This window comes from Petromyzon marinus, chromosome 26, assembly GCF_048934315.1.
Source record: "Petromyzon marinus isolate PM22_M1 ecotype Great Lakes invasive population chromosome 26, UKy_Petmar_22M1.pri1.0, whole genome shotgun sequence".
NCBI classification, from domain to species: domain Eukaryota; kingdom Metazoa; phylum Chordata; class Hyperoartia; order Petromyzontiformes; family Petromyzontidae; genus Petromyzon; species Petromyzon marinus.
The window spans coordinates 8,438,208-8,459,421 of NC_133692.1; the positions used below are offsets into that span (position 1 = coordinate 8,438,208).

At 45.9% G+C, this 21,214-nt stretch overlaps 2 protein-coding genes across 5 annotated transcripts in view; one reads left to right on the plus strand and one right to left on the minus strand.

Annotated features, from left to right (window-relative positions):
- Positions 1-219: 219 nt before the first annotated feature.
- ECI1 (enoyl-CoA delta isomerase 1) lies at positions 220-13,662 on the plus strand. Its single transcript, XM_032960892.2, has 7 exons — positions 220-347; positions 4,867-5,037; positions 5,942-6,069; positions 7,056-7,202; positions 7,683-7,804; positions 8,412-8,590; positions 13,149-13,662. Exons 1-7 carry the CDS (start codon positions 311-313, stop codon positions 13,313-13,315), a joined length of 951 nt encoding a protein of 316 aa, XP_032816783.1. The 5' UTR covers positions 220-310; the 3' UTR covers positions 13,316-13,662.
- INTU (inturned planar cell polarity protein) overlaps positions 12,435-21,214 on the minus strand; it is a 43,393-nt gene continuing 34,613 nt past the window's right edge. For all 4 annotated transcript variants that reach the window (XM_032960871.2, XM_032960872.2, XM_032960873.2 and 1 more), the window contains 5 exons: positions 20,922-21,172; positions 19,359-19,450; positions 17,933-18,122; positions 16,882-17,048; positions 12,435-15,086 (listed from right to left, as the gene is read on the minus strand). In XM_032960871.2, the coding sequence (XP_032816762.1) occupies positions 14,975-15,086; positions 16,882-17,048; positions 17,933-18,122; positions 19,359-19,450; positions 20,922-21,172 (812 nt within the window). In that variant the 3' untranslated portion in view covers positions 12,435-14,974. The remainder of the gene's footprint in view (positions 15,087-16,881; positions 17,049-17,932; positions 18,123-19,358; positions 19,451-20,921; positions 21,173-21,214) is intronic.

Consider the following 21,214-nt stretch of genomic DNA (forward strand, 5'->3'; position numbering starts at 1 on the left):
AAGCTTTCGTGACTGCAAGGATTCATCTTCTTCGCTCCAGCGCTGTCCTCCAGACAGTCTCGTCCCTTCACCTGATGAAGGCCGCTTGTGTTGTTGGCCGAAACGTCGTGAGAATTTTTATTGTGTTATTTTATTTTATCAATTTATTATTTTATTCTCATTCTACGTGACTTTACCGAAAGAACCAAAGAAGAAGAGGTCGTCCTGTTTGCTTGCCATGTCACAATTCTGCCGCTAGGGGGGGGGAGGTGGTGGGGGGTTCCCAACGTGTTCAGCATCTTCATCATCATCAGGCCGGGACAGTGAGGTCATGGCTGCGCTGCTGCTGAGGACAAGTCGTGGCCTGGGTAAGCTACAGAGACGCACTCGTGACAGCGGTGATGATGATGGCTTGATGGTGATGATCATCTCTCTTCACGTCGGTGTGTATCGCTTCGAGTGAATGTGTGAGCTGGGATAGTCGTAAGCTAGTCGACACACACACTCACACACACACAAGCACCGGCGCGGCTACTTGCGAGTGTCCACTTGCCAACGCGGAGTCGCCGGTGAGCACGTTGCGGCTTGTTACTCGACGCTGTTTTGGCTGCTCCGACCTGTGCCGTTGTGTCTCTTCGTCCTCGTGTCGCCTCTTGCCGCTGTCCCCCCCCCCCAGCCCTGCCACAGCCCCAGCCGCGCCACAGCCCCAGCCCTGCCACAGCCCTCTCCCCCCCAGCCCCCCCCAGCCCTGCCACAGCCCCAGCCCTGCCACAGCCCTCTCCCCCCCAGCCCTGCCACAGCCCCAGCCCTGCCACAGCCCCAGCCCTGTCCCCCCCCAGCCCTGCCACAGCCCCAGCCCTGCCACAGCCCTCTCCCCCCCAGCCCCCCCAGCCCTGCCACAGTCCCAGCCCTGCCACAGCCCCAGCCCTGCCACAGCCCCAGCCCTGCCACAGCCCCACAGCCCTGCCACAGCCCCAGCCCTGCCACAGCCCCAGCCCCCCCCCCAGCCCTGCCACAGCCCCACAGCCCCAGCCCTGCCACAGCCCCCCCAGCCCTGCCACAGCCCCACAGCCCCAGCCCCCCCACAGCCCCAGCCCTGCCACAGCCCTGCCACAGCCCTGCCCCCCCCCAGCTCTGCCCCAGCCCCCCCCCACAGCCCTGTCACAGCCCTGCCACAGCCCTGCCACAGCCCCAGCCCTGCCACAGCCACAGCCCCCCCCACAGCCCCAGCCCTGCCACAGCCACAGCCCTGCCACAGCCCTGCCCCCCCCCCCCAGCTCTGCCCCAGCCCCCCCCCCCCACAGCCCTGTCACAGCCCTGCCACAGCCCTGCCACAGCCCTGCCACAGCCCCAGCCCTGCCACAGCCACAGCCCCCCCCACAGCCCCAGCCCTGCCACAGCCACAGCCCTGCCACAGCCACAGCCCTGCCACAGCCACAGCCCTGCCACAGCCACAGCCCTGCCACAGCCCCAGCCCTGCCACAGCCCTGCCACAGCCCCAGTTCGTTCCCCGGGCCAGGGCCACGACGTCGGTGGCGGGTGTCGTCTCAGGGACGTTGCAATTATGGCTTTATTTTTTTGGTGATTTGGAAAACGTTTTTTGGTTTGGACATGTTTGTTTTGTTGTAGTACGGAGTTAGACTGACGGCCTTAATCTAAGTTGTCTTGTGGTTGTTGTTGTTGTTTGACTTGCATCCCACTGGGATTTTTTTGCACACAGCGTTGGTGTACGGTGATTTTTTTCAGGAATATTTTATGTTTTTTTTCTCATGGATTTTCTTTTTGCACAGTCACACATAGTCACTTTAAGATGTTTTTCTTGTTCGTGTTTTTGGTTTTTTTTGTTTGTTGTGGTGGCACCCGATTCAAGAGCCGAATGGCTCACAGGGCTATACCAAAATAAATACACTGAAAACTGAAACTGAAGAGTCAACTCAGCATTAAATTTGCACCTTGGCGCGGTATAAAAACAACAACAAAAACACATCAGCAGTGGGAAGACAAAGGCGGCTGGGCGTGGAGTTAATGTAACACTCCCTCCCCCCTCCTCTCCTCCCCACCAACGTGCATCTGGCGTCCTCTCTCCCCTGCTCAGCTCATGGCAGACTCGCAGTGTGTGTCCGTGTGCGCCTGTTAAAGCTCTCTCGCTCACAGCACTTGCCCCAGCAGTCTGTTAAGGCTATATACGGCTGGGATCTTTGTCTGTTGAGGTGTCTTGTCAGGCTTGCAGACAGGTGACCGCTTGCCGAGGTCGCAGCGTTTAGTTGGCTCGAGCAGGCGTGGCTGGCTGGCTGGTGAATGTAAGGCAAAGGTTGTGGGTGACGAGGTGTCACCGACGGCCCTGAACCGCACTTGCGTTGGCAAACTTTTCATTTGGGCATTGGTTGCAATAAAGCAAGTAGGTTGTAGGTCCACGTGTTTTTGGGTGGGCGATGTCTTCTCGTTTCACTGGGTTTCCCGAGGGAGTTTTAGCCCCCCACCCCCACACTAATGCAATAGACAACCTAAACTTTATATTCTTGGTTCTTTCGGTAAAGTCACGTAGAAGGGAAACAACCAAATAATAAAAATATAAAACAATACAATTCTCACGACGTTTTCGACTGCAACACAAGCAACGCAAGCAATCACCTGATGATGATTGCTTGTGTTGCAGTCGAAACGTCGTGAGAATTTTTTTTTATTATTTTATTGTTTCCCTTCTACGTCACTTTACCGAAAGAACCAAGAATATGAATCCCTGCAGTCACGAAAACTTTAAATAAAAATAAAACCTAAACTTTGTACGAATAACAACCAAAGCTTAATAAACTCGCCGTATCGCCGACGCGAAGCAGATTTTAGCCTGGTTAGCACTTGGATGGGTGGTCATCAAGGCTTGTCAGGTGTTGTAGGCATGGGGCTTCGAATTGGCCAAGAGATGGCAGTGTTGCGTTATGCCGGATACTCGTCCACGTGCCAAACACACACTGGATGGAATTGACCAAACATTCCAGTTGCAAGACCCTCCTGAAAATAAGTCTTTAAGACTCCGTGAAGCTGTCCTTGTGTGAGTAATAGAGATTATGTAACGTTGAAATTTTATGGAACGTATTCGAGTAAACAGGAAAGGGTCGGAAAAAATATATTTTCAAGGTGACAAACGCCTCGAGAGCATAGCATGCATACCTGACAACCCCTTATAAGTGCCAACCTTATTACAGACCAATTCCGACCTTATTGGTCACCCCGTGCCCTTATAAATCTCAACTTTCATTCTACAAAGTCCCATCACAAGGGAGAAACGCAAACAAATAGACACTAATTATGGGTATTTTTAGTCCGTATTGAAACGGCTGTACGCTGTATGGACCTGGACTCAATTCCCCTGTACAAGAATACGGGTAAACCGTATGGGTTGACAGATATGGCATAGCATGTGAGATGTACTGCTTCGTGAAGGTACGTCAACATTAGTTGAGTGACATGATCTTCTAGGTGCCGCTCTCTAACATGGGGAGATGTTTTACTGCTATGGAAATGTCTCAATCTCTTAACAACATTATGCAGGTAGCATGGTCGTAATGTAATTTACAGCCCTTTATTTACCCAGAATCAAAACACAGATGTCCATTAGGGCCCAATGTATATTTCTTCTTGAATCAAGTGATGTGAGATTGCATTTTAAGTAGAGGTCATTATTGTGGGTCCGGTATGGTGCAAAACAAAGAGCAGAATGAGAAAGCGGGTTTAGTCTGTTTAGTGATTCATTAGTAGCTGATCTGTAAGCAGCGTCACAGTAGTCAAAAAGTGGTATAATGATAGCTTCAGAAATTTGGAGGTGCAATCCAATGGGAAAACGGTGTTTCTGTATGAAAACTATTTTTTTTCTTCCAAGATGAGATCAATATGGTGTTGGAATGTAAGTTTTTAATCAATCAGTAAACCCAAGTATTTGAAGCACTGTTTGTTCAGTCATGTTGTTTCTGATATTCGTCTTAGGTGAAGGGAATAAAACTATTTTTGTTTCAAGAAAAGAGTGCGTGATCTAGATTTTTGGGGGGATTTAGGAGCAATTTTAGTGATGGCAATTAAAAGTTTTATCAGCACAGAGGTTTAATTCTGAATGATTTGATTTTAGTCCAAAATTGTTTAGATATAAGGTGAACAGAATTGAACCCTGCACGGAACCTTATGGAACGCCCTTTGTCATTTTAATATTTGTGGACGAGATCTTTTTTTGTGAATTTAGATGAGTTTGATGATAGTATGAAAATGTTGCTCTGCTTACATGGCGAGTACATCTATTCCTTAGTGTTCCATCCAATAATGGAGGTTGTTTGATGTATTTGCATTATTCCAGGCTATGTCTGTTGTTTTCATTAAATCAGAAATGTTCGGATCAAACCATGGGCGACAATCATCGTTTATTCTGAACTTTTTTTAATAGGACATGCTTGTACATGTTTTTTAGCAATTGGTTCTTAAAATGTCCAAGCACTTTGAAAAACTGGAATTTTGTTCACCGAAACCCAGTCAAAATGGAGAGTGTCACATATCAATGCTTGAATGTCAACATTTCTTAATTATCGAAGGAATCCGCACGGCCTGTCAGCCATACATACGTCTTGGGGGTTGTTGTTTGACCATACTTTACCATATTGGTCAGTGCTGGTCGATGATAAGCATGTTCGGAAATAGAACTCAGATGGTTGGGTTCATAGCGAATCGCACTAACCACTGCGCCACCACTCCATCCCACAAACGGACTATAATTTGGAGTTGTTTTATTTACAAAGTTCCAAATCAGAGCAGACACAGTTAGATTGGATTGGATAAGTGGCTGGTCTGGTCTGCCTTGTTCAACCGACACCTCTCCCTGTTCCTGCGCTCCCCCCTCCTGGACAGGCGCGTGTCTCCGCGTGGCCACCGGTTGCCCGTCGCCATCATCCTGTGTCGTGGCGGCATGGTCGTCGGCGCGGTGGCCCCGGGAGGGTGCGGTGGCGTGGAGGACACACGCGCAGGTGCGGCACTACTCGTCCAGCGACAAGCTCTCCATTGACATGGATGACAAGACCGGTGAGATTCGCAAATGCTGGCCTCTTGTCGTGCAGCCTTGGTGCGCGAAAAACTGTTGTGAAATATCATCTTCAAAATCAACCACGATCGTGCATACTGTGTTCATCTCATCCATGCTGTGTACAACCAGCACACTGCTGGTCACAACACTTCTCTTTCTGATTCTTTCCTCTCACCGCTCAACTTTCTTACTCCCTTCTATTATTTATTTTCCAGAATTCGTGTAACCTTTTCAATTAAAGAAACCTATGAACTCCTATATGTTGCACCTTAAATATGACTGTTTGTTGCTTGCTGCTTGGTGCTTTGGGCATGTGCTCAGCAGCTGTGATTAAAAATAAAAAAAATCAAACTCCATTGCTGGATGAAGACCTTGCAAATCTCTCACCGTTTCACATGGGTCCCGAGAGTCATCCATCTTGCTACATTTCTTTGCTCCATCTTCATAGTGGACATCCCCTGCCTTGGCCGCCACTCTATACATAGTCTTGACCATCGGCCATCATCTCATCGAGTAACATTTCCTGCCCAAGTCCACTTTTCCTTAATGAAAAGTATGTTGTAACCTGCTCATACTCTTTGGGTCTTTCGGTAGATAGAAAAATATCTACGTGACTTTACCGAAAAGACCCAGAGAGTATGAATTCCTGCAGTCATGTAAGCTTTTAAGTCAAGATTCAACCTGCTCATGTTCTCTAATCCATGTGTTTCTGTCTCTGTGTAATTTCAACCATTCGTCTCTCAACGCTTTATAAATGGTCACGTTTCTTTTTCATGTGTCCAAGCAAGTAATACGCCGGTAAAACAAGGTTCCAATATATTGTACCTTAGCTCAAACGTTTACCCCTTACTTGGAAAGAATCGGCGCTTTGGAGGCAAACGGCGAATCTCTGTCCTCTGGCAGGAGTGGCGGTCCTGAAACTGTCGAATCCACCCGTCAACAGCCTGAGCCTGGAGCTGCTCACGGAGCTCGCCATCGGCCTCGATAAGCTGGAGATGAACCCGAGCTGCCGCGGCGTCATCATGACCTCGGTGCCGTGACCTATGACGCAACGAGGCCGTGCATTCTTGCGAGTTTGTGACCGAATGTGTTCTCTGCCAATGTTGCAACTGCTATAGTGAGGTGGGCAATGTGTAATTTCCTTGGCGGCTGATGATGAGACTGGACACACTTTTTACATTCCTCGCTGTCTCTGGTTATGGCAATCGCTTCCTGTTCAGCTACTCTTTCCTCTATTAAGGGGCCATCCATTTAGTACGTACGCATGGAGGGGGGAGGGGGGGTTAACCCAAATGCGTACGCTTACATATGGGGGGGTCTACTGACAATGTACGTACGCATAGGAAACGGGGGGCGGGGGGGGGGTGAAGCCTCGATAATCATTTGTCTACATTGACCTTCAAATGAGTTAGATAGTCCAGAAGTGGACTGTTTGCTTAAACACGTTAATATTATTAATCCTTGATCGTTTCTGCGTGGATTAAATATCAGTCGTTCTTTAGGATTCGGGGGGGGGGGGGTGCGTCAAGTGTACGTAGGCAGGTGGGGGGGGTGGGGTGTGTAAAAGGTACGCGTACATACAGGGAGGGGGGGTCAGGTTTTGACAGATTTTTGCGTACGTACTAAATGGATGGCCCCTAAGTCCTCCTTTCTGCAGCTTCCCACATGGCAGAGTACAGTCACATGGCTCAGGAGGCACCACTTTTTCACTGCAGAAGCCGAACCGTGCCATTGACATCACACTCAAAGAACGGGTTTAGATGCTTATAGATGATGCGGTTATTTTTCCTCAGTGTATTTGCGTCATTCGCCTCACCTTTGGCCCTGCTTGGCCCCGATCCAGATTCTGTCTTGTGAGGCCAGCATGTCACAGTTTGGTATCGACTCGGCACCGTATCTCACCGATGGAAAATCGCCTTTACTGTGAGGACCTCACGCTGGCTCGGCTGGGACGTGCCAATGGAAAAGGGGTAATCTTGGCACCGTTGCGTCGTGTGGGGTGTGCTGCGGTGTCCAGGCACATCCGCACATCTTCTCGGCGGGCCTGGACGTGTCGGAGATGATGGGCAAGCCCACGGAGCACTATCGCGAGTTCTGGCGCGCCGTGCAGGAGATGTGGCTCAAGCTGTACGGCTCCAGCCTCGTCACCATCGCCGCCATCAACGTACGCTGCCCTCACCCCCCAGCACCCCCCCCCCACCCCCCTTTCAGAACACCACCAACAAAGACAAAGATCCTCCGCACAGCCATATAGATTACTGACGCAACTTCTTTTTGCGAGCACCTATGAAGTGTAGCGTCGTACACAAGGGAGTGGTGGCAGATTGGTCTATCTGCGGGTCTATCCATAACAGATAATTCCAATATGAATGAAACTTCAGTTTAAAGATGTGTTGCTATGACACACTTACCTATTGAAAAAAAGACATAGTTACGAAAGGGTTAGTGCCCAAAACGTGGAGTTACAAATCAGAGCAGAAATAACTGTTTGCATATATGCAAAGGCATTTTTGTCCTGACAGCTACCCACCGGCTTCCATACTGCCAATTAAATACTTCTGAGCATTACAGAATCCGTGCGTTTGCTTTACGTTTTTGTAACTTGTCATTAGATAATGTGCTGAGCCGTGGTTTCTCCCATCAGGGCTCGAGTCCAGCAGGCGGCTGCCTCATGGCCATGTGCTGCGATTACCGCCTGATGGCCGACAACCCCAAGTACTCCATCGGCCTCAACGAGACGAAGCTCGGCATCGTCGCGCCATTCTGGTACGAACCTCTAGCCGCTCGGCGCATGACAAGATGCTCTTGGTCTCTGTCTTTCCGTGCTGTCAGGCTCATAAGCCAAAGCTAGGACATTTCCACTTTGATCCGTCTTGGACAAGGCGTTCCAGGTCACGGATGTCGATAATTAATAAGTCCTTTGGTCTTTGATTGAGGCATCATTCCATTACTGAGGTATACAGTCCTGGCGTGGTCAAAGTTTCGTGAAGCATGGTCAGACAACCCTAATGACCGACACTGTAGGGAATCGCTAACCCAGGAGTGGATCAACAGAATGGCTGTACATACATGTTACCTTTATCACTGCACGGCCTCTTTATACTCGATTAAAGTGCACATTATTATCGCATACCGCCTAATGTTGAGGTGTTATTAAATGTGCATAGCTGCCAAATGGTACTTGGAAGCCCGATCCGGGCCTTCAGTGAGGAAAAATGTTTTGCGCCCCTGCCCGAGTGCATCATGGCCTTAATCCACGCTCCTGACAGCGACCCTCTATCTCTACGACCGCATGTATATTGAACTTCCTTCGCACCGTACGTAGCCAGCCGTGCTAACCGGGAGGTGGGGATACGTGTGGTGCACATGCCAGGTTTCGTGACACGATGATGGGCGTGGTGGGCACGCGCGTCACCGAGCGCTCGCTGCAGCTGGGCCTCATGTACTCGCCCGCCGAGGCCGTGCACGTGGGGCTGGTGGACCGCACCGTGCCCGAGGAGACGGTCTTTGAGGAGGCGCGCACCGAGATGGCTCGCTGGCTCAAGATCCCAGGTGGGAACGCCACTCCACGCTTTCCTTGCAAGTCCCACGCTGAGGGGGAGGGGGTTTCCTGCGCCACAGGCGGCAGTTTAGCGGGAAAAGCCGCTTTCTTGTGGGGACTTTTCAGAGTGCTGCTGAGCGTTGGGCTTGCTGGTGCCGAAATTGTATATGTGACGATTCATTGTCGTAAGGTTCACATGGTGTTTTTTTGTACCTACATAGCTCATCATAAATACCATACGTCCCTGGCTTCTTACGATCAATAGAGTCCTTTCTCAAATCTGTGACAAAAACGTAATCAATTTAGTGCTGTGACTGACAAACTGACTCACAAAATGACAATTGAAGTATATTGTAATGTAGCTAAACACACCAAAAGTATGCTGAAGACTTGTGGAGAATGTGTGGCAGGCCTGCTAGTGTTTGTCATTTAAACATACAGTGAGGGAAAAAAGTATTTGATCCCCTGCTGATTTTGTACGTTTGCCCACTGACAAAGAAATGATAAGTCTATAATTTTAATGGTAGGTTTATTTGAACAGTGAGAGACAATAACAACAAAATCCAGAAAAACGCATGTCAAAAATGTTATAAATTGATTTGCATTTTAATGAGGGAAATAAGTATTTGACCCCTCTGCAAAAGATGACTTAGTACTTGGTGGCAAAACCCTTGTTGGCAATCACAGAGGTCAGACGTTTCTTGTAGTTGGCCACCAGGTTTGCACACATCTCAGGACGGATTTTGTCCCACTCCTCTTTGCAGATCTTATCCAAGTCATTAAGGTTTCGAGGCTGACGTTTGGCAACTCGAACCTTCAGCTCCCTCCACAGATATTCTATGGGATTAAGGTCTAGAGACTGGCTAGGCCACTCCAGGACCTTAATGTGCTTCTTCTTGAGCCACTCCTTTGTTGCCTTGGCCGTGTGTTTTGGGTCATTGTCATGCTGGAATACCCATCCACGATCCATTTTCAATGCCCTGGCTGAGGGAAGGAGGTTCTCACCCAAGATTTGACGGTACATGGCCCCGTCCATCGTCCCTTTGATGCGGTGAAGTTGTCCTGTCCCCTTAGCAGAAAAACACCCCCAAAGCATAATGTTTCCACCTTCATGTTTGACGGTGGGGATGGTGTTCTTGGGGTCATAGGCAGCATTCCTCCTCCTCCAAACACGGCGAGTTGAGTTGATGCCAAAGAGCTCCATTTTGGTCTCATCTGACCACAACACTTTCACCCAGTTGTCCTCTGAATCATTCAGATGTTCATTGGCAAACTTCAGACGGGCATGTATATGTGCTTTCTTGAGCAGGGGGACCTTGCGGGCGCTGCAGGATTTCAGTCCTTCACGGCGTAGTGTGTTACCAATTGTTTTCTCGGTGACTATGGTCCCAGCTGCCTTGAGATCATTGACAAGATCCTCCCGTGTAGTTCTGGGCTGATTCCTCACCGTTCTCATGATCATTGCAACTCCATGAGGTGAGATCTTGCATGGAGCTTCAGGCCGAGGGAGATTGACAGTTCTTTTGTGTTTCTTCCATTTGCGAATAATCGCACCAACTGTTGTCACCTTCTCACCAAGCTGCTTGGCAATGGTCTTGTAGCCCATTCCAGCCTTGTGTAGGTCTACAATCGTGTCCCTGACATCCTTGGAGAGCTCTTTGGTCTTGGCCATGGTGGAGAATTTGGAATCTGATTGATTGCTTCTGTGGACAGGTGTCTTTTATACAGGTAACAAGCTGAGATTAGGAGCACTCCCTTTAAGAGTGTGCTCCTAATTTCAGCTCGTTTACCTGTATAAAAGACACTTGGGAGCCAGAAATCTTTCTGATTGAGAGGGGGTCAAATACTTATTTCCCTCATTAAAATGCAAATCAATTTATAACATTTTGACATGCGTTTTTCTGGATTTTTTTGTTGTTATTCTGTCTCTCACTGTTCAAATAAACATACCATTAAAATTATAGACGGATCATTTCTTTGTCAGTAGGCAAACGTACAAAATCAGCAGGGGATCAAATACTTTTTTCCCTCACTGTATGTATATATAAATATATGGGTTAGTCAGTTTAACACGTAGGCTTTCACCCTATATCATCCATAAGAGGTTTTTTTGGGTTAGATGACATAAATATATAAATGTGTCGTTAAAACCCGCCACCACCCGACACAGCCAAATAGTAAGGGTTGTCACGTAAACAGAATGTGGCCAATTCGTCACTAGTACAGCACACCGGTGTGTTGGAGAGCCAAGCCACAACATTTATAAACTGAGTACGACGTTCCACCAGTAATTACAACTAGCTTCATCAGGCGACAGCCAGATTTGTGGAGAAGTCCACCTGTTTTGTTCCTTATATTGAGGCGTAGATGTGGTGATCATACTTAATCCCCCCACCCTATCTTGCGCTCTTGCACAAGATAGGGTGGGGGGATTAATGAGTCGGCGGACATAATAAATTATGCATGCGCATAATGCGAGCCCTTTGATATTGTCCTTCCTGTCCATTGTGTGTATTAAAATAGCCGTACCAACGGTAATCACTATTTGAAGTATGGTGGCCTGTATAGGCATGCGTGTATTATTTGATTATTCGCTTCCACACAGCACTAAGTTGGTAGCTGTCCGAACGGTTAAAATGACTTTTTATTTCTTTCAATTTCCATAGATTCTCTAATTAGTCTTGGCCAGTAGTAGCTAGTTTTGCACAGAATTTCAACATCAAAAACAATTGCGTGTCCTTGTTGGCACACGTATTCTTCGACTGCTGACAGTTGTATTTGAGAGTATTTAATATTTATCTGATGTTGTTTTAGTCTCGTGATAATCATTCGTCCTGTTTGCCCAACATAGCATTTGCCACAAGTGCAGTTAATCTGTTGATAGCTTCGGTAATACATCTTTTGTACCAGATATTAATTTCTGTATTTTATGTACCGTGCTAAATCTGACTCGGATGTTTGTTTTTCCAAACATCTGGCTAGTTTATCAGATCCTCCCGCAATGTACAGTATTTTCATCGTTTTACTTACTTGGGCAGTTTCAATGCTCGTGTTATTTGATTTGGTTTTCGCATTTAATGCCCTGTTAGAGAACATAATTAAGAGAATCTATCTAAATTGAAAATAAAAATAATTGTAACCGTTCGGATAGCTGCCAACTTAGTGCTGCGTGGAAGCGAATCATGAAATAATACATTGTTTAAATGCATGCCTATACAGGCCACCATACTTCAATAGGGATTACCGTTGGTAGGGCTATTTTAATACACACAATGGACAGGAAGGACAAGATAAAACGGCTCGCATAATGCGCATGCATAATGTAATCCACCCTCCACGTTGCGCAAGAGCGGAGAAGCGTGGTCACCACATCTACGCCTCTCTATAAGGAACAAAATAGTTAGACTTCCCCACAAATCTGGCTGTCGCCTGATGAAGCTAGTTGTAATTGCTGGCGAAACGTCGTACTCAGATTGTAAATGTTGTGGCTTAGCTCTCCAACACACCGGTGTGCTGCACTAGTGACAAATTGGCATGTTCTGTTGACATGACAACCCTTACTCGTTGGCTATGTCGGGTGGTGGCGGATTTTAACGACACATTTATTTACGCGATCTAACCCAAAAATAACTCTTATGGATATAAATGTATGCTTACATGTTATCGTACATGTCAATATATTGTGTTCATTATATATACCATTTTATATATGTATATAATGAATTGGAATGGAAGAGCTCCTCCAAAGCTCCTTCTAGTGGAGGCCCCTCCACCAGCAGTAGTGAAAGCAAGAAGTCTAATTGCATGATTACACGTTGAGCAATAAACTCATGAAGGAAAAAAAATAAACATCAGTGTTTCACAAAAACTTTATAAGAAATAAGTCGGACATCAGTTGCACCATTACACACGGAAATATAAGGTTGTGTGGGCATAGGTTTCCACTCAAGCGTGCTGTTGGTCACTGACTTTTGCCTTCATTACCAGTACCTGCCAAGTTGGACACTGTGGCACGAAGCTAATATTGACTGTAAAGTATGATAGGACTTTCTGTAGCTCAGGGTACAACTGGATTGGTAGATGTTACCCTTGCAATGGCTGACCCTCGTCCCTTGCGATTTGCTGAATTTTCACGATTCAACAATTTAAATACAATTACAATTGTGGTGAATGCAGCGCATCTAGTTACTGCATACAGACCTTCTCAATCCACTGTTAGATAAGGGCCTCCCCATGCTGTGGAGCTCATGGGGTTATTTGACCACACTTCACACTGGTTAGTGTGAGTTGAAGGTAACGAGCATTGACATGGAGCATAGTACAGTACAACAATGTATTTTGTTGCACTGCCGTCTGCTATGGAAAACACAGGTCCACTACAACATATACGAATGTCAAATAATCGATACGCACACATTATTCAGTCTGCATTGAGTGTGATCATCTATTTTAATTGAGCAACTCATGCAAAATGCTTTAGCTGGTGCTGACTTGACATTGATATACCAAAAGCTGATTCAACCACATCTCCAATGCCTGCATGAAAATTTGTACATGATTGTTTCCCAGACCACGCGCGGCAGATCACCAAGTCCATGATGCGCAAGACGACCATCGACCACCTACTGGCACAGCGTGATTCGGACATCTCAAACTTTGCGAACTTCATCTCCAAGGATTCCATCCAGAAGTCGCTTACGGCCTACATGCAGGCTCTCCGCCAGCCCAAGAAGTGAAGCGGAGGGAAAGGGGGCTGTGTGGTGCCCTCGGTAAGTGCGTGGAATAATTCTGCCCCCCCCCCCGCTCTCTGATGTGGAGCTTTCTATGAGACTCTGACAGCACCAGCACGAGGGGGTCTGCGGTTGTGGGGATTGTCCTAAAAGTCTAGTCACATGTAATCCTGCTTCTCGGTATTTAACTCTCATCGTACTGTTTCCTCAAAATACAACAAAAAAATTGTTTCGCCTGCTTAATTTACCCTCTTCCCACTCCCCTGCACTGATCTTTGTAGAAAATGCAGAGCAATAACTAAGTTATGCATGAAAAACTGCATATAAAGCAATAATAAATCTACCTAAGAAAAGTTTAGTTGTGTTGGATGCTTTAGTTGGACAGCACCATATTAATGTTTGTTAATTGTTTCATACCTTTGAGGTGTGCAGTATTCTATGGTTAGTTGATAATTACAGCAGGGTTGAAAGGACCTGTTTGCTAAATGTGAGGCTGCTGAATATATAAGATGCAAAACAAACTGGTTTGGCTCAAAGCCTTGCTGTGGCCTTGCAGACGTGACGATCCATTACTCTCTTGTATTTGTCTCTGTTTATTAAACAGCCTTCCATTTCATTTAACACACTGCGAATTTTCACATAAGCTGTGCATTGCACCAAAACATCTATCTGAGCCTGCAGATGTGTGTAGGCTCTTAACAAGGGAACTGTGACTTGAATTAACACTGGTTGTTGGGGAATTTCGTACGTTTTATGTAAAACCTCTCGTATCCTGGAAAAAAAATATTTTAGTAAGCAGGCAGAGACATTTACTATCAATGTTTGACAACTTTCATTGTGATGGTGTCTGTGTGCGATTGCTGTCAAGTGAGAAGAATTATACTGTTTTAGGAGGGCTTTTAATTCGAGTTTGAAATGAACATCACTTTGCCCTGTTGAGTGCGTTACACAAACTGGGTGGAGATACGGGACAATAAAATTGTTTCAAAAAACCTTCATGTATACTAGCACTTGTTATTGTTCAACAATAAACAACGACCTACTCAGTAGTATGAAAAAAATAACTTAATTACGTACACATCAGTACTACATTTTTTTCTTTATAAACGAATGAACATTTAAATGCCAATCGGAACAGTTAAAGTGGAATGAGGTTTTTTTTTTCTCCTTGGTCTTCTGCTTTTACCAGGTCTCCCTTACAAAGGAGGCTTGTCTTAGTGGGCTATCGCATTGTTAAATCAAGGCTACTGAACGTATCTGCAGTGTTCCTTGGTACATTTCTTATCACACAGGGTCACACAATAATCCGACTACTTCAACATGTTATATTTTAAAAAATATATAGCAATAATTAAGGCATCAGGTGACTTATTAAAGTGTTTCCAGTGTCTTATCAAGCACTTTGATGACATAATAGCCGAGTCATTCGGTGTGAGCCATTTCGTGCCAAAAGATTGGCTGCTCTGCATAGCTGTGGAATACAATGATTGTTCCTGGAGGAGACTTGTCCCTGCAGCCTGTCACAAGTAAATTAAGGCTACTGAAGTGAACGCATCTGTGCAGCTACCTCATGCGTTGCTCAGCACACTGGGGGTCACAACAGTAACCCTGCTACTTTACACATATTTGGAGGAACTGATATTCGTTTACGATCAATACAGCCGGTCATATGGCGACACCGAACGCCAGCTTGAATGCGAGCTCCACGGCGCTCTCTGACACCGAGTCATGGAAGCAGACGTAGAACTCTCGCGCAGGCGGCTCCAGGCACTGCCTCCTGCGCATGCAACAAGAAGGGGTGCCAGCACAGCAGTGATTCAATGGGAGGGACTATGCATTCCCCTCTATATAATAAAAAAAACTATTTGTTACAGGCACAAATTGTGCGTACGTTCAATTGCGAACTTGGGAGGTGTGATAATTAACAAACCGCGGTGCCAGCTGTTGTTTGAAGATGCCCATAGTAGTGCTTTGAGAAAACCTGATAGGATATACAGTGAGGGAAAAAAGTATTTGATCCCCTGCTGATTTTTTACGTTTGCCCACTGACAAAAGAAATGATCAGTCTATAATTTTAATGGTAGGTTTATTTGAACAGTGAGAGACAGAATAACAAGAAAATCCAGAAAAACGCATGTCAAAAATGTTATAAATTGATTTGCATTTTAATAAGGAATAAGTATTTGACCCCCTCTCAATCAGAAAGATTTCTGGCTCCCAGGTGTCTTTTATACAGGTAACGAGCTGAGATTAGGAGCACACTCTTAAAGGGAGTGCTCCTAATCTCAGCTTGTTAACTGTAAAAAAGACACCTGTCCACAGAAGCAATCAATCAATCAGATTCCAAACTCTCCACCATGGCCAAGACCAAAGGGCTCTCCAAGGATGTCAGGGACAAGATTGTAAACCTACACAAGGCTGGAATGAGCTACAAGACCATTGCCAAGCAGCTTGGTGAGAAGGTGACAACAGTTGGTGCGACGGGGCCATGTACCGTCAAATCTTGGGTGAGAACCTCCTTCCCTCAGCCAGGGCATTGAAAATGGGTCGTGGATGGGTATTCCAGCATGACAATGACCCAAAACATACGGCCAAGGCAACAAAGGAGTGGCTCAAGAAGAAGCACATGAAGGTCCTGGAGTGGCCTAGCCAGACTCCAGACCTTAATCCCATAGAACATCTGTGGAGGGAGCTAAAGGTTCGAGTTGCCAAACGTCAGCCTCGAAACCTTAATGACTTTGAGAAGATCTGCAAAGAAGAATGGGACAATATCCCTCCTGAGATGTGTGCAAACCTGGTGGCCAACTACAAGAAACGTCTGACCTCTGTGATTGCCAACAAGGGTTTTACCACCAAGTACTAAGTCATGTTTTGCAGAGGGGTCAAATACTTATTTCCCTCATTAAAATGCAAATCAATTTATAACATTTTTGACATGCGTTTTTCTGGATTTTATTGTTGTTATTCTGTCTCTCACTGTTCAAATAAACCTACCATTAAAATTATAGACTGATCATTTCTTTGTCAGTAGGCAAACGTACAAAATCAGCAGGGGATCAAATACTTTTTTCAATCACTGTACTCTTTGGTTCTTTCGGTAAAGTCACGTAGGTATAAAATAAAATAAATCACGACGTTTCGGGCGCAACACAAGCATCCGTCATCAGGTGGGAAAGCATGGTCTGCTGCTGAGGCAGGCTCAGATAGATGTGTTGGTGCAATGCACATGGTCTGCTGCTGAGGCAGACCATGCTTTCCCACCTGATGACGGACGCTTGTGTTGCGCCCTAAACGTAGTGATTTATTTTATTTTATACCTACCACGTGACTTTACCGAAAGAACCAAAGAGTATGGATTCCTGCAGTCACGAAAGCTTCAAATCAAGACTGATAGGATATGCTGAACACAACCTAACCCCAAAGACAACACTTTAACTGTATACTACAGTTTGGTTCATAATGGATCGTCTATATAATGCTCCCTGCGTTATGGATAGATGTACTGAGCCAATGCATAACTTCCATCAACCTTCGTTGGAAAGCATTTAATAGGCACGAGTGGAGCAGCTCACCCCAGCACCCAGTAGGTGAGCGTCGGCGCAGGCTTTTTAGGGTCGTTCCAAAAAGGTGCACTGCAGTTGAAGAGCACGCCATGCTCCCTCACGCGGCCCAGCGGTGACCTTTCACCCCTGAGGTCAGAGGGCAGCGAGCCCTGGAGGACGTCCGGCCGGTCTGTTCGCTGTTTTCAGAAGAAGAGATCGCAAAAAACATGTGAAATGTCGATGAGATAAATGAGATTTATTTTATAACCGCGCGAGAGCTCCTTGACACGAAAAGGCTCTTTTCCAAGCGGCAAGAGATACAATTTGAGGTGTGTTATATTCGTTACGACCAGCTGTAACCATATTCTTAGCTCTTTGCGTAAAGTCACGTTGAAGGGAAACAATAAAATATATATAAAATAAAAAAATTCTCACGACGTTTCGACCGTTTGTGTTATGGTCGAAACGTCGTGAGAATTTTTTTATTGTTTTATATATATTTTATTATTTTATTGTTTCCCTTCAACGTGACTTTACCGAAAGAGCTAAGAATATAAATTACTGCAGTCACGAAAGCTTTAAATCAAAAATTCAGCCGTAACCAATTTGCTGCTGATAAGAAAGCCTCCGCAAGCTGTCGCCATCTATCATGGTTCTGCCAGAGAAATGTGAAATTTCCACCACTAGCTCAAAGTTATAAATGGAACACGAGTGCTGGCCCACATAATATCAATGGTAAACCACAATACAGTGAATACAACGTGTCCCACGGTTTTGTTTATAAAACAAACCAAAGCACCACACACCTTACTTAGCCCGGTATTTCAAAGACACATTGCACAGGGTGATTCATTTACGGATTATCCACTGAATTCTAATGATCTCGGCTTATGCATCTTTGAATGTTGTAACCAAATCAAACTGGCTGTGTTGGACAAAAGGTGCGTTATGAGCATTAATTATTTTCATGGGTTATCTATATAAATGACCCTGTATTTTATTCAAGTCTCCATGCAAAAGAGACGTTTTAGCTACAACAGCTGACGGCTCCGGTGCTAGCGACTTTGAGCTCCTGGCTTACCGCTAGCGGACTGCCCTGCTGAAAGAGCGCCCTGATGGAGAGGCAGCAGCGGTGGAAGCTGGCGAGCAGCTGAGCGTGCAATGTGCCACCCAGACGCTCCACGTCGCTGTGGGCAGGGGCGATGTACACACCCTCCGCTACCTCCAGCGATACGTAGTGGAACAGCGTGTTCTCGGCGCCCGACGTCAGCCTAAGATCACACGCAGAATGTCAGACCGAAATCAACAGTCTGAGTATCACACACAGGATGTCAGACTGGAATCACACAATAGTCTGAGATCACACACAGCATGTCACACTGGAATCACAGATACAATAGTCTGATATCACACGCACAGCATGCCAGACTAAAATCAAAGCTACGGCAGCCTGAATATCACACAACAAATGTCAGACTGGAATCAAACATACCGTACAATACAACAACCTGAGACCATACACAACATTACAGCCCGAGATCAACCAGCACAACAGCCTGAAATGACATCCATTATATACAAGTAAAATAAAATCAACTAGTAAGGAGAAAATCGTGCACACGCACGGATTATGTAGCACTTTCCAACATGCATTTGTCCTCAGAGGTATTTAATTAGAAATACGCAAGGCAACAGCTATGGATCACAAGACAGGTTTTAAATTTGCAAATAGTCCTTTTCTGCTCTGGTTTGTGTCTCCAGATTTTGGGCAATGCTTGATAAATTTGATCAATTTTAAGTCCTTCATAGATAAACATTTTTTTATGAAAATTGTATTCATATTGGATCATCTTCATGCGAGTTATCGTGACCTCATGTTACAAGCAGACAAACAGAGATAATCTATAGACGCTTTCAACCTTAATTGGAAAGTGTTAGACAGAAACATCTGATCTCAGTGGATGTTTACTTGTTTACTGCAATCATTAAATAACAATTATCGATATCTAAATGACTACCTTCTATAAAGTAAAAGGTTAATGTGGTCCCTTGCTCAGTTGAGCATGGGGCAGCACTTATTTCTTGTTTACAGCACTGAGCCAGAAGTAAAATTTCCATATTGCTCTGGTAGGGGTAAGTCTTTTCAAAGGACAACCACATTGTTGACCTAACCACAAGGCAGTACTTATTTTATCAACCCTGGAGGAATGAATGGGCTGAAGGACAGAGCTTACCCCCGACTGGGATTTAAACTCTCACTCAACCTTCCGATTGCGAGCCGCTCATTTTGGACATCTGTGAAAAAAAGCCTCTTTGCCACCCAGCTAGATATATTGAACAATGATCAGCTGCAAATTTAGTTCGAGCACCTTGTATTAATCATTTGCAATAACATCACGCTATTAAGTTATTGAACTGGATAAAAAAAAAAATCCATGCCCATTTTAATCAAATGAAGCTAATTGGATGTGACGCGTGGGTGTGGTGTTTAACACGCGGAACTTTGCCTGCACACGCTGCTCATCTCCTGTGTGTCAGCATCGGCGCTCTCCCTCCAGCCACCGCCCAGCAGAAAGGGACTGGATCTCTTCTTCGTAATCTGTGCATAGTCACCACAGCCGCAATAAGTTTGATGGGTGCCTGGCGCATGCAGAGTATTTGAGGCCCCGCTGTCTATATTCAAATGTTCCCTTTACTGTTTTACTAACGCCCATGCCTGATTACAAACCACTAAATTGTTACTTAAACAACAAAAAGTTTGTGATATTGTGTTGGCAGTGGCGCGCAAGCATATAAAAAACAAAACTCAACACATGCGTCAATAGATTTCACTCAAAGGAAACATGTCAGGCAACATTTCAGACAATGGCTTTTCTTTATCTCTCGGTTATTAAGGGCCATTGCCCAAAACATTGCCATTGTTATTAACCTTGGTCATCTCAGTTCTGATTTTGAAACGTTAACCTCAGTTAAAGCAAACAAAGCTATTTTAATTTCAGCGCATGCTGGTAGTCGTACAAATAATGATGCTACGGCTTTAGTTACCAAATTACCAATAGGGTTTATCATAGTACAACAGTATTGTTTCAACCATTATAAAGCTGGATATATGTTTTGGTGTCACTCGAAATCCAAGGCCCCAGGCTACAGCCCCTGAAGTCCCTGCTTTAATAGAGTAGAACCTCAGAGATCGAACGCACAAGAACTCGAACAAATCGGTGTTCGAACCATATTTCCCAACATTTTTTGCCCCGGAAACCGAACGAAATTCGGAGGTGGAACGGCAATCGCGACTTGAAAGAACCTGTACACGGCTGAGACGCGTGGTGGCAGCAGCGTGCATGACGCCCAGACAAAGCTTTGACCACCTCCTCCTCCTCCTCACCACCTTCCACTCAAGCCATCAACTCTCCTTACTACAGGTAAAGTGAAGTTCAATGTTCACTTATTTCATTTCTTCCATATATTTATTCATTAATTCCATGTATTTATTGTTTTTTTGTATGATTTTATGCATGTAATTACTGTAAACTTCGTGTAAAAATGCTTTATAATGAGAGATTTCTTGTGCCTGGAACCAATTAAAGTAATTTACATTAATTCTTATGGGGAAAATGTATTTGGTGTTCGAACAAATCGGTGTTCGAATGGCCTTCTGGAACGAATTAAGTTCGATCTCCGGGGTACCACTGTATAGCCATGGATGTCCCAGTGTGACAGAATTAAAGCAGCACCAGCCTGAGCCAGGGTTTGTCACACTCCAGTTGCAAGGCTTTAGCTATTCAGCCAGACTCATCCATATTAATTTATGTAACAATATTGTCATCATGATCAATCAACTGCTGGAGAGTTTGGCTCTCTGAGCCTCAGGCATTAACAAAAAAATACCTTCGTCTGAGCGTCAGGACTTAACAGGTGCATGAGTATGCCTTTCTGAGCCTCAGTAATAATATGTGCAGTGCGTTGTGACATATGGCCTCGCTTACCTTTGACTTTCTGGCATCAGGCGCCACCTAATAATACATGTGTGTGATGGACAGTGCTGTGTGCATGTGCGTGTCCCCTGTCACCTTGAACGCACTGGTGACTCCACTGCTACCTCCACTGCCAGCAGAGACCCCTGACCCCTGGCTCTCCCTGCGCCCGGGCATGCCCGGGACGCCGCCCTCGGCCGAGCGCTGCGCAGTGGCGCCGGGTGCGGGTGAGTCCGCTCCATCCTGTCTCCCTCTGGCAGGGCTGGGACTGAGTCTCCGGGGTCCACGAAAACCCGGAGAGGACTGTGTCCTGCGGTGGCCCGGACTGAACACTGTCGAACCGCCACCTGCAGCCGAGTATCACCCGTCGCACAGAGGCTTAGTGGCGT